Source organism: Myripristis murdjan, chromosome 24 (assembly GCF_902150065.1).
Source record: "Myripristis murdjan chromosome 24, fMyrMur1.1, whole genome shotgun sequence".
Taxonomy (NCBI): Eukaryota; Metazoa; Chordata; class Actinopteri; order Holocentriformes; family Holocentridae; genus Myripristis; species Myripristis murdjan.
In genome coordinates, this window is record NC_044003.1 from 9320007 (window position 1) to 9332185 (window position 12179).

The 12179-nt window shown below is 43.5% G+C and overlaps 1 protein-coding gene across 4 annotated transcripts in view; it reads right to left on the reverse strand.

The window, feature by feature from the left end:
* Window positions 1-2104: 2104 nt before the first annotated feature.
* Window positions 2105-12179, reverse strand: part of epha7 (eph receptor A7) — a 76041-nt gene continuing 65966 nt past the window's right edge. Inside the window, exons 9-17 of one of the 4 annotated variants that reach the window (XM_030047401.1) lie at window positions 12048-12103; window positions 10030-10143; window positions 9356-9541; window positions 8836-8897; window positions 8403-8612; window positions 7965-8114; window positions 4643-4836; window positions 3820-3975; window positions 2105-2511 (exon numbers count right to left, since the gene is read on the reverse strand). In XM_030047401.1, the coding sequence (XP_029903261.1) occupies window positions 2397-2511; window positions 3820-3975; window positions 4643-4836; window positions 7965-8114; window positions 8403-8612; window positions 8836-8897; window positions 9356-9541; window positions 10030-10143; window positions 12048-12103 (1243 nt within the window). In that variant the 3' untranslated portion in view covers window positions 2105-2396. Of the gene's footprint in view, window positions 2512-3819; window positions 3976-4642; window positions 4837-7964; window positions 8181-8402; window positions 8613-8835; window positions 8898-9355; window positions 9542-10029; window positions 10156-12047; window positions 12104-12179 lie in introns of all 4 variants that reach the window. The other 3 variants (XM_030047399.1, XM_030047400.1, XM_030047397.1) reach the window with 3 other exon arrangements.

Sequence of the window (12179 nt, forward strand, 5' to 3'; positions counted from 1 at the left end):
TCGCATTGAAAACATATTCACCATGATAACATTCATTCTCTCTCTTTTTTTTTGTGTGTGTGTGTGTATCAGAAGTTGAGACAGATGGCACCAAATATGGCGATTGGCTTTTAGCACATCTTCTGCAGAGAGCCCCCGCCCCCCCCCAATCCCCGACTCCCTCCTCTTTCTCTGTTCTCCATACAAAGGTGTATGCAAGAGAGAGGAGAAATCTTAAGAGACACTTTAACGCCTCGTGTTCCCTCACATCTGTGTGTGTGAGGGCCGAGCGGAGAGAGAGGCATCAATAAACACGGGAGCCGCGGCGCTGCCTATAGAGCCGGGATGGTCGGATTTTCCAGCACGGTCTGTGTTACAGAAATGTCTGACTGGAGCTAAATCATTTGGTCCTGCATTTTTTCATACCGAAACACAGATGGGACTCTTTGGTGCGTTGGAGACGATGATGTCAGCGTGGCTAACTGGCACCTTTCTGGTGTTTTTGAGTAGCGCCCGCCTCTCTCATCTGTGCAGCCACACGCACGCCGAATTCAAAATTTCCATGCCCCGTTACGTCCTCATCAGGTGTTTAGCATATCATAGTACACTTTGTGGCAAAATACGACAAGATTATTTCATTTGATGACATGGCGCGCCGGTTTACAGAACACTCTCAAAGCTTTTTTTTTTCTTTTTTTCTTTTTCTTTTTTTTTTTTTTTTTAGGTCAAAGTATTATATTCCTTTTCCCCGCAGCGGTGACTGAATTTTTCCAAAGGGTTTGTCACAGCACAACAGACACGTGTAATACCTAGCACCTTAAAATCTCAGGTGAGGACCATTTCTACCTGGTAATTATTGCTCTGTTTGGTCGATCTCCTCTTCGCTGACTGTGTCGATCGTGGCATTCAACTGTGTTCGTGCACTTGATTTCGTCGATTTCAAGTTCCAGATAAAAAGACATCACACTAAAAGGAAAAAAAAACAAAACAAAAAAAAAAAAAAAAACATAGGGAGCTCATCCAGTCACCCCTTTAAATAAGACCACCATCTAAATGAACCGCATAAAGCGTTGCCATTCAAGTGCCTAAAATAGCGGCAATACATACTCTAACACAATTTAAGGCAGTATTACTTATAGTACTTTTACACGTTTCATAGATTCATCCGTAATTGCATTTGCAGCGGAACAATGCACGATAACAAACACTGTGTGCAACATGGTTATTTTAGGCAGGATGATGGCAAAACGATTTGCGGCGGTTTAAGTTTCAATACAATCTTTCAATAGTGCTGAAAATGGTCTGTTGAGTCGACTGTTCTGATTGAGGATTTGACAGCAAACGTCAAACACTTCCCGTGGTGAGGGCTAAGACAAAGAATATTGCTACTCTGATATAAAAGTTTGTGATCGTTCTAGAAACAATTTCGCCTCGTGGGTGTCTCCTTAGTGCCTCTGAAAGTCCTAAATAAGAAATAAAAACGAAATAAAAGCAAACCGGAAAAGGTCGTCATCAAATGTTAGCGTCCGTGTTCGAGGAAAAAAAAGTCGACAGCAAAACCACTCCAGTGGGCCTAAAAAACAATCGTGTGAGTACTATTGGTGAAGCGGAGGAAGCGGGTACCATTTTCACTTCAACAACGACGTGGAGGAAAACACAACTCACTGCAAACAGTTCGAACAGCCCAGCGTGGCTCAACACAACCCGGCAAGAGCACCTTTTCATCCGCACCCCAAAAGTCCAGCCTCCCTCTGCTTTTGGATAAGAGTGTTTTACCCTGTTGTCAAGTCCAAACAGAAGAAGAAAAGAGAGTGAAGTTAAAAAAAAAAAAAGGAGAACTACTGTATGCACCATAACATGGCCACCGTGGCAGACACCAACAAAATTCAAATTAACTAGAAAATTCAAATAAAAAAAAAATGTGAGAAAAAAAAGAAAACACCGCAAGGAGACATTTGATTTGATTTTTTTTGTCTTTTTTTTTTTGTTTTGTTTTGTTGTTTTTTTTTCTAAAGGAAATCCATAGTCGTGGTGTGCACTTAAATCATTAAGTTAAAGAAACATGGTAATAAATGTCAACCTCCTTTACGATAATCCATTTGATATGTGGTTGAGTTCCTAAGCGCTTCCACAAAAGAATTACAAAAAAAAAAAAAAAAAAAAAAAAAAAAAAAAGTCTCGTCCAGGTAGTTTATTTTTTGCCCTTTTCCTCTCTTTAGTGCCCTTTGTAAGGGAGGGGGAGGGGGGGGGGGACCACAATCCTTCACTGAGGAACAAAGGAATGATTTCACTCCAGACACAGCCGGAAGAGTCAGACGTAACAGATGTCCGTATGCTTTGACGATTATCCCGGTTGCTGCCCGAGCGCTGCTCCAGGTAGCTCTTTTAGCCCCGTCCAAGGCGGCCCGTGCCGTCCGTCACACCTGGACCCCCGTGCCGTGGAGGTGCAGCATCTGGGCTCGCATAGTCTGTATGCTGCTCATGATCTTTTTCTGATGGCCCACCAGAGTGATCCCCAAGCTCATCACATCCCTGGAAGAAAAGGACAAGCGCACATCAATCGAGGCACTGGACCAGAGTGTGATGCAAAACAAGGGAGATTTATAGCCCCAGGTATTTCATTCGTGTGAATAAGGGGAGCTAAAAGAAATCTCGAGCACATAGGCTCGCTTATGAGTCGCAGCAATGAATATAGATGAGTTTGGTCACTTTCAAAAGGACAATAGAGAAAACTTAAAGTTTGGTGAGGCTCTGAAAAAAGGAGTCTTTTGAGCGGCGTGATCACACCAAGGAATTTGAAGCATTCTTGAGCACTTTTTTTTTTTTTTTTTAAAGGGCTCAGATAGTCAACAATAAACAATCACTCTCATTTACTTTGTTTATGAAGGCGATCACAATGCAACATGAACTCAAATGGAATCAAATCATGTTTTATTGTGCCTTATATGATGATTGAAGGGGTGTACTTTTGGTAAAATGTGCTCCATCTCTATTGATTTCTTTTGGTTGGATGATTATGGAAAACATGAGCTGTGATTTGAGAGGGGAAGCTTTTTCGGAGCAGACCGGGAGATGGGACAACGTGCTTGGCTTAGGATATAGAGGTCGTGCAGTAAGCCGTTATTTTTGTGATGAAGTTTTATTTCACCGATGCAGCTGAATATTTGGTGTCTTTTAAGCCCGTGTGGTTGGGGGCGTGTTTGTGTGCATGACACAAAAATAAAGCATTAATCAATCAAATAACCACAACAAGGCACTTGAAAACCAGAGTCTCAGAGTCGCCCTTTCAAGAGAACTACAGTCTGTTCATTAGGAGTGCGAATGTAATCCGAACCAACTGTAGGAAATGACTCTAAAACACAACCTCATAACCGCATAGATTTTGACATCTGATAGCCAGCAGCCTCTCATGCTTGGAAAGCCTAACATAACAATGAGCCGAGCCTGGGCCGATGTACATATTCAGCTTTTCCTTCATGTGTTTTGAACTGGTCTGAGCACCACAGAAGGTGAGTTACAACCCCGTAATGCTTAGCTAAAGTTACATGGACTGGAACGGCATTTATTTTGACTTCTTTGTTTGCCAGAACGTCTAACCTGGCGAGATGGCAGGTTCCCAAAAACGCTGTGCGGTGAGGTTTTGAGTTCCCGTGACTTTTTTTTTTTTTGTTTACAAGCCCTGTTTCATTTGAGATTGAGCAGCGCCAGCATACATTAAAGAAAAGCAAAAAGTCTTCCACCGTGGTTGAGATGAAACAAGGCATGATCTCAGACTTAATGGTGAAGGTATTAAAGCTCCAAACCGATGCTCAACACCTTGAGAGCTTCGTATCAACTTACTCGATTGACATTCTGGCCACAGATTCGAGGGAGCTGTAGCCAGCTGCTGTGAAGTTGTCTCTGTATCGCTCCATCTTGATGGCTTCCAGCCACTCTCCCACTGAGCGGAAAGCGGTGAAGTCTGGTGTGCTCTGATCTAACAGTGGACTAATTGGTCTGCGGGACGAGCACAGGAGATGTTTATGTCTTACGTGAAAAGGAAACGTTCCACAGAAAACACAATCAAGCTGGAGACAAGACAAAAAGACAACCAAAGGCATCCAGTGGTGCAGTAAATTGCGAGACGGGAACAAACTAGCTGATTTGAGACTTCAATCAATACCAAATTCACAAACAGATGCAGCGTGTCAGCTCCCTTACTCTGAAAATATATATTTTTTCGCCAATATCCGTTAAAATCGGCATCTACTTTCTTCGGGCACCCATACAGTATCCATAAAATGAAGCACTTTTTAGCCAGTATGAGGCTCCATTCTCAATCTCACCCAGGGAACGTGTGTTCTGACCGCGAACAGATTTCACTTGACAAACGTCAGAGCGCGGTCTGGAGTTCCCACTGCACTTTAAAGTACCAGGAACTCATTATAGGGATTGATTTAAAAGGCCTGCTATTGACATAAAGTCGTGGAAGCTGCTTTGGGTTATTGATCCTCTGGGATTTATCTTTCATCTGCGAACTACAGTGTGTATATCATGTACTGGACACTTTGGATGATCTACTAAATGTGGTTAAAATAAAAAAATTCAAAAAGCACTACTGTATGAAAGCACATTTCAAACCGGAGGCATCCTCTGATTCATTCGAAGAGGTTTACTTCCTCACCTTGTACATGTTCCCACTGGAGTTTTCAAGGTGTTGGGGTTGCGGATCATCTTGTCAAGGATGCCAACTATCTGATCAAATTTTGGACGTTCAGCCCTGTCTTTCTGCCAGCAGTCCAACATTAGCTGATGCAGGCCTGGTGGGCAATCCATCGGGGCAGGAAGACGGTAGCCCTCCTCTATCGCCTTTATGACCTGAAGAACCCGAAACAGATGGAGACTTTAGGATCGGTTACTGCCAAATTAGCACAAAGTGAATGATTTACTACTCTTCATGCACATTTCATCCTTTAATCACAATGTTTGCAAACAACGCCGGAGCATAATCATCTCATGGTTGCCTATTGCAGATGCCGTGCGTTGAAGAATAAAGGGCCTAAACAGATTTGATGGTTGCGTGCCAGTTTCGTTACAGTGATTGGGAGTACAAAGCAGCACGACTCAAAAGTAGCAGGGCTACAATGATGAGATTTGGGGAATAACATCAAGTGTGGGCAGAGGTATCACAGAGCTTCTCATCACACCAGCAGATGTAGTCAAATTAATTGTAGCAAGCCAGTGGTGTCGCCTCCCCGAGAGTCATTTCCCGCATTGTTCATGTGTCTTGACAAAAGGCTGCAGTTACACAGTTCTGATGAATACCAAAAAAGATCTGTCTGCATAGCCTTTAAACCTAATCTATTCTCGCTCCACATCATGCATGCAGTTTAGCACCAAGTTCATTGAAAGTCAATACTGTGAGAACACTAGGTGCAGTGGGCACCTTTGATTTCAGCCCCTGCCGCCTCTCCCTTTATTCCTCGGATGTGAGGCTGTGTATTTTATGCATATATTCATCTACTATTCCTGTCAGGACAACTCAAACAAGAATGAGCCATGGAGGGAAAGGTGTCAAAACACTGAAACTGCTGAAAAAATGCAAATAATGTTCTCCCTGCATCCCCGGAGGAGCTGTTTGCAGACGTCTTGACAGAGCACAAAAATTTCTGACATTGACGTCTGTCAAGTAGTGGAGCGTCAAAACACCACATCCGCCACTTTAATGCCCAGCCATCTTGTTTAGCATTTCTAACATCTGATTGTTCAATCAGCAGGCCTGTGGATAGGAAGGGTTGAGAATGCTGATCATGTTTAGCCCTGATGCTGTGGGTGCTAAACACCGGGCGCCATATAGGATTCTCAAGTCCAGAGCTCACTTGCCAGCCATCATTAATCAAAATGCGTCAGTGTTGGACAGTAAGGGACAGTTTCATGCGGTCTGGCTCAGCTGGACTCCCTCGGCGGCTGTTGGCAAGAGCCCAAAGTTAAAGCAGACAGCGGCACTCTGAGCGCTTCTGTGTGCATCAGTCATCACAGCAACTTGTGACATTTATTAAAAGTATTGTGGGACTTGCAAAACTAAATGTGTTCTTTGTGGGGGGAAAAAAAGCAATGTCAGGACTCTGCTGAATACAATTTATCTTAAGGCTGCACAATAATAACCCCAATTATTTTGCTAAACTTATAACCCTCCTGTTACCTTCAAATTTACTAACATTTTAAATCAGTTGGAGTCAATTTGCCCCCAGAAATTTAAACCTCCAGAAAATGATTAGAATATTTTTTTTTTACATGTCGCATACTTGCTGTGTCTTTACTATCTAAACAGCCCTTTACATGAAACAGAACATCAAAGTTCTTGTGGGAATCGTGTTTTTCCCTCCCATATGTCTCATGGACTGCACTGGCTCTCACACTGCTACAGGTGTGGGTATGTTCGTTGGGCCCTACAGCAAAGGGAATTTTTTGGATAATTATAAATGGCATGTTATAGTTTCTAAATGTCATCCAAAACATATCACTGTGTTAATTTCATGTTTACCCAGTTGTCCCTGTTAAGTTAGGATCAATCAATAAACACCAAAACAAAACCATGTTAACTGTGTATTTTAGAGATGTTCAGCATTGCATGGGGTCAAATTCACCCTACAGATAATAGGAGGGTTAATCGTGATGTTTAGTCTCAGTGCCATCTGTCTCCAAATGACGGATGATGATCCCCTGCAACATTATTCAGGCTCCATACAGGGAGCACTGAAGTGAACATACAGAGCAAATTTTATATAAACACTGCTACGCTTAAAACAACCACCAAAGGATCACTGCAGCCTTGACAGACATTAACTAATTTCCATTTTTGCAGTCAAGTGAGTGTGATTTACATTCTTGATTTAACATCACAGTTCCTCTGCGCCTTTACATTCATGGCTTTTACATCTAAAACAAAGCAGCGAGCGCAACATAAACTACCATTTACGCATGAGCTGTCTGCTGAGTAATTGCCTCGGCTCTGCTTTTCATATTGGTTCACATTACCGTAACACATTACAAAGTTTGAAAGCCGTTTGAATCAAAAGCATTTTGCTTGGCAAGTCTTTTCCATTAGTGTTATTACCATCATCGTCGTCATCATCATCATCACACCAATTTTCTGAAGGCTTCATTTTCATGCATGCCCCATTTCAAGACGATGTTTCCTAAGGGTGGATCCAAACTGCATGATTATAGCAAGACTTCTTGAACTAATTAAACCCAAGGTTACCGTCCCGGCCCCACTGTTCTCACGAGGCTCCTGTGAGAAAGCCTCTAAGACGAACTACAAAGTGGGATTTCTGTATGTGATTTTCTACATATGTGTGGGATGGCTTAATTAGGGCGAAATCCGGTGAAAAATCTTGTCATGCACGTCTCCCTTTGGATGGCATTCCTCAACAGGTTTTGCACTGGGATCCAATTCTGAACCTGTTCATAAAGCCACGCACGACCCCCCGGCGTATTTAAATCTCAACACTGTTTTGTTATTCATGAGAAAACATCTGAGAAGACACGAAGGCCTACACAAAATTAGCACAGACATAAATGATTAATGGTTTTGAATTTAAATCGCTGGAATTCAAGGGCCCTGACCCTCCTCAGGAACGTGAGGCTCTGTGTTTTTTATATCTTAGATATGATGCTACTTTTGAATTTTTAAGAGGGTGTGTTGGTGCTAGTAAACCCAGAACAACACATGGATTTTGGTGAAAATTGGTAAAACAAGATGAAGAGACAAGGTGGCTTCACTCATCTAAAAGATAGGATAATTATCTTAATAAATGTGCAAAAAAAACATATATACATGTAATGCAAAGAGATTCCTATGTGGCTGGCGTGAGTATTTTAATAAGTGAAACAATGTCCTTGGGCTTATGATTATGACCTTTGGTAATATGTGACGGTCTCTAAGCAGGACAAGAAACCTGCTGTGGGTAAATAAATGAATTTCATATCAGGTGGCAACTCACATCTTGATTGGACATGTCCCAGTAAGGCCGTTCCCCATAGGACATGACCTCCCACATGACAATGCCATAACTCCACACGTCGCTTGCAGAGGTGAATTTACGATACTGGATGGCTTCTGTTGCGGTCCATCGGACGGGTATTTTTCCGCCCTGTTCAGTAAAATGCAGGTCAGTGGCTGGAGTAAAGATCAAATTCATTATATCCTGCATCTTCCCCTAAAATATCAATTACAGAGAGAGTTTTGGCGTTAACACACAGGTAAAAAAATGAAAAGACAAACTTTCACGGACAAACTTCAGGACAGCGTTCTGCATACTGACAGGATGCGAGCGTGCATACTTCTGTTCTATTTTCATGCGTTGGCTGTGACTTGATTAGAGTATTCCAAGAGGGCTCGGAGTGCAGAAAGCAATATGGAGCTGGCTTAATTGACTCACAGTTGTTGTGTAGACAGCCTCAGGATCGTCGTCGATCACCCTTGACAGGCCGAAGTCAGACACTTTACATACGAGATTGCTGTTGACAAGGATGTTTCGCGCGGCCAGATCTCGATGGACATATCCCATATCGGAGAGATATCTCATTCCCGCTGCTATGCCCCGCAGCATCCCGACCAACTGGATGACTGTGAATTGACCATCGTGTTTCTGCGCGGCACAGAGAAACCAAGTCAGGTCAGCCGTCTTCACTGACCATGAGGGAAATTTAGGTCACAGCACTGCAGCAGCGCTAGCACAGGATTCATTATATTTATGTGATGCAGAAGTCCTGCTGCAGACCTGCTCTGTGTAACACTCTTTGGAAAAAAAAAAAAAAAAAGTCTATGAATGCGGTGCTTTACACCTCCTGAATTTGGAAGGTGATACTCACCCTGAGGAAAGCGTCTAATGAACCATTCTCCATATATTCAATCACAATCATCACTGGTTTTCCTAGGAAAAACACAGATGGATAAAAAAAAAAAAATAGAGTTGATTAATTGCTATATAAATATTGTTTGCTTATAAATGCCTCATTGTAAATGAGTATACCAAAACTGCTCCCAAGTTATTTTTAGCGTTGAGTTTCATTGGCTTTTAATTAAAAGTTACCATCTGCTCCTTTTATTACAGTGTCTAAATGAGAAAATGTTAAACAGGGAGTGTGGCTAATTTAATCAGATACAATGTCAGTCTAAGTATGGCACTTTTACCTCCCAAAGCTAAATATACGGTAATACTGTAATGTGCCGCACGATCAAACAGTTACATTTTCAAACTCTCTGTCAACATATAACAGAGTACGGTCTGGCAACATTTAAAAAAAAAAAAAAAGAGTGGATATTTATGTTTTGGTTTTACCGTATATATCACTGTCAAGGGTGCACTTTGTGTATTTCCCGTGTGATTACCTCTTGTCACGACCCCCTCCAGATGAACGACATTGGGATGGTCGAATTGACCCATAATGCTGGCCTCACAGAGGAAGTCTCGCCTCTGTTTCTCGGTGTAGCCCACTTTTAACGTTTTGATGGCGACTGACACGTCCCGCTTCCCGGGGAGCTTCAGCCGGCCGCTGCACACCTCCCCGAACTCTCCTGCGGGGAAGAAGAAAACCATTCATGACTGAGGGGGGGGGGGGGAGCAAAAAGGGGGAGGGAAAAAAAAAAAAAAAAAAAAAATCAAGCACTTCACAATGACAAATTTATTAGTGTATTTTGAGACAAAGCAGCTGGGCTGTGGTGGAATACAAATTGGAGTGCGACATCTTGTTATACTCAGGGGAGTGTAACCAAGACCTATAATAAGACATGCTAGAGATGCATAGATACTGTCATTGACCGCCTCTGTAAAACCCATGTGGCAGCAATTTTTCAGCGGTGGGTATCTTTCCAACTTCCTCCACAAGATGCAGCCCACACATTAATTGCAATGAACTTTTCCCCTCTTTGCAATTGCACTATCAATATACAATGCATAAAGCGGTGTCCCTATTCAAGGTGTAAATATTTGGCTGTCAGTGTGATATATGAGAGCACAGAGTGACTAAACAGAAAGAGCTGAGAGAGACACAGGATAGGCTCACCTGCTCCAATAACCCGCTCTATTTTAATGCAGGAGGCATCCAGCTCCTTGGCAAATTGATGGACAGCCCTGTTTGGGTCCTCATAGGTTTCAGGGTCAATGTACGTTTTGGTGCCTGGAAATTTAACTGTAGAAAGGTAAGAGGATTACTGTTACGATTAAATATGCATACGGCGCACCACCGGGCGCTTGACAGGCAAACGATTACCAAGACCAGTGATTCAGAGGGAATTGCTTAACAGTCAAAAGGTTTTTCACACAGGAAAATTCATCACAAAAAGATTTTAGTAACCCGCGCATGGCGGTTTTGTGCGGCTGACGGCTACCTCTCACCCCACCCCCGTCGATGAAACTATCTCAGTTAAAAATAATCCGCCTCTGGCTTCCATGCCGGCCATGTTGGTTTGTACAGTTAGCATGCCACTTGGCCTCATACTGCGGGATATCACTCTGATTCACAAATACCTACAGGATGACCTGACTGACAGAACAGCGGTGGCACCCGAGGCACTGTGAATCACTCTTAAAAACTCAAATTTAGTTTTTTTCCCCTGGAATTTCAAATGGCAGAGATACAGGACACGTTCATGAATATGCATGACTGTTGTGTTGACTAGTTTGTGGAAAAGAAAAGAAGGCAAAACAAACCAACGAGGGTTAGAGAAAGGCCAGAGATAGGGGTAGGGGGGGGGTCACGATAATATTTTCAACACTACCCTAAATTAACATGAAATTACAATATTATGCGCTATTAAGTTAACAGACCGCTCTTGAGGACTATTACACTGTGCATGCTCAGTTCCTCTGATAACAATATAACCTGTCAACTTTAAAATTTAATGAGATACTACAACCATAATGCACGAGATAAACGCTGGAATGGGTACACCAAAACAACATAATTGAATTGCGAGGATCTCCGGGCACAGCTGCACAGAGATGCATGTTCTCCGCATCGAGGAGAGGCGTAAATGCAACAAATGCATTGTGCTCCACCGAGGGTCGCCGGCAGCTAAGATTTCCCTCCACTTGCTCCTATAATTGCTTCGTCCATCCAAGATGTCAGCGGATCTGATAGGAGATGTCTTATCACGACTTCCTCACTGGTTACACGGCAGACAAATTGGGCCTACATGTTGAATTCGCGCGCTATCTAGCTTCTGTCGCCCTGGCAGCCTCTCGTCATTTGATATTGCGCGGAGAATCCCTCCATTAAGGCCGACGCTCGCCTTGTTTGTGCTCCTTTCCGCGTTTTCAGCAGCTGGACCTATGTGCAGCTGAGGTTGATCTGTCAGATACTTAGCGGTGGCCAACCTGGGCTCACCGGCACTGCCTCTGCTTTAGCGCCACGCTTTGTGACACCCCTGACCCTTTGTTTCCAAATCAGCAGTTTGCCTACAGCGCAGATCATTACAGCTCCACTTGGGAAGCTGTCTGCAGCTGCATCTCCAGGGGCATCATTAGGGGTGGTGTATCGGTGTGGAAAAAAAAAACACAAAACACACACACACCCACACACACACAAAAAAAAACACCCTCTTACCGATATAAAGCGCCTAGAAGGAGGGCCTCGAACTGAGCAAACTGTGTGCACAAATCAGACCCAGCAGAAACTCCGCGTCGCTCTGTGAAAATCGTCTAGGTTATGCCTTTTACGGTGTTAAAGAACACCCCTTCCTCACGAATCAGCTTCCGCCGCCTCCCCGACGATTGTCACATTCGCGTATTTGCAGCTCTTTGGCTCGATGTCTTCGTCTCACCTGGCCGGTCGAGCCAATCAGCAGCCAGATGTCGCCCTGATTGCACCTCGCGCCGACTCAAATCAAGACGATCAAATGAACGGGGATAAAAACAGTCACGCCTGTCTACCGCTTTAGCCGCCGTTCCTCTTCAGTATGCGGGGAAAGAGACGTTCGAGAAGTGTGTGTGTGTGTGTGTGTGTGCGTGCGTGCGTGTGTGTGTGTGTGTGGCTGCGAATGCATACATGTGTGTTTAAGCTTGATGAATGCAGGCACTCACACTGAAAGTAGAGTTCCTCGTCTCCCTCCTGATCCGCCTTGCTGTACCCGCAGTGCCTTCACAGGGGGAGAGGAAGAAAGTCGCAGAATCAACTGATTGTACAGAAGATATAAACGCTCTAATTTACAAGAA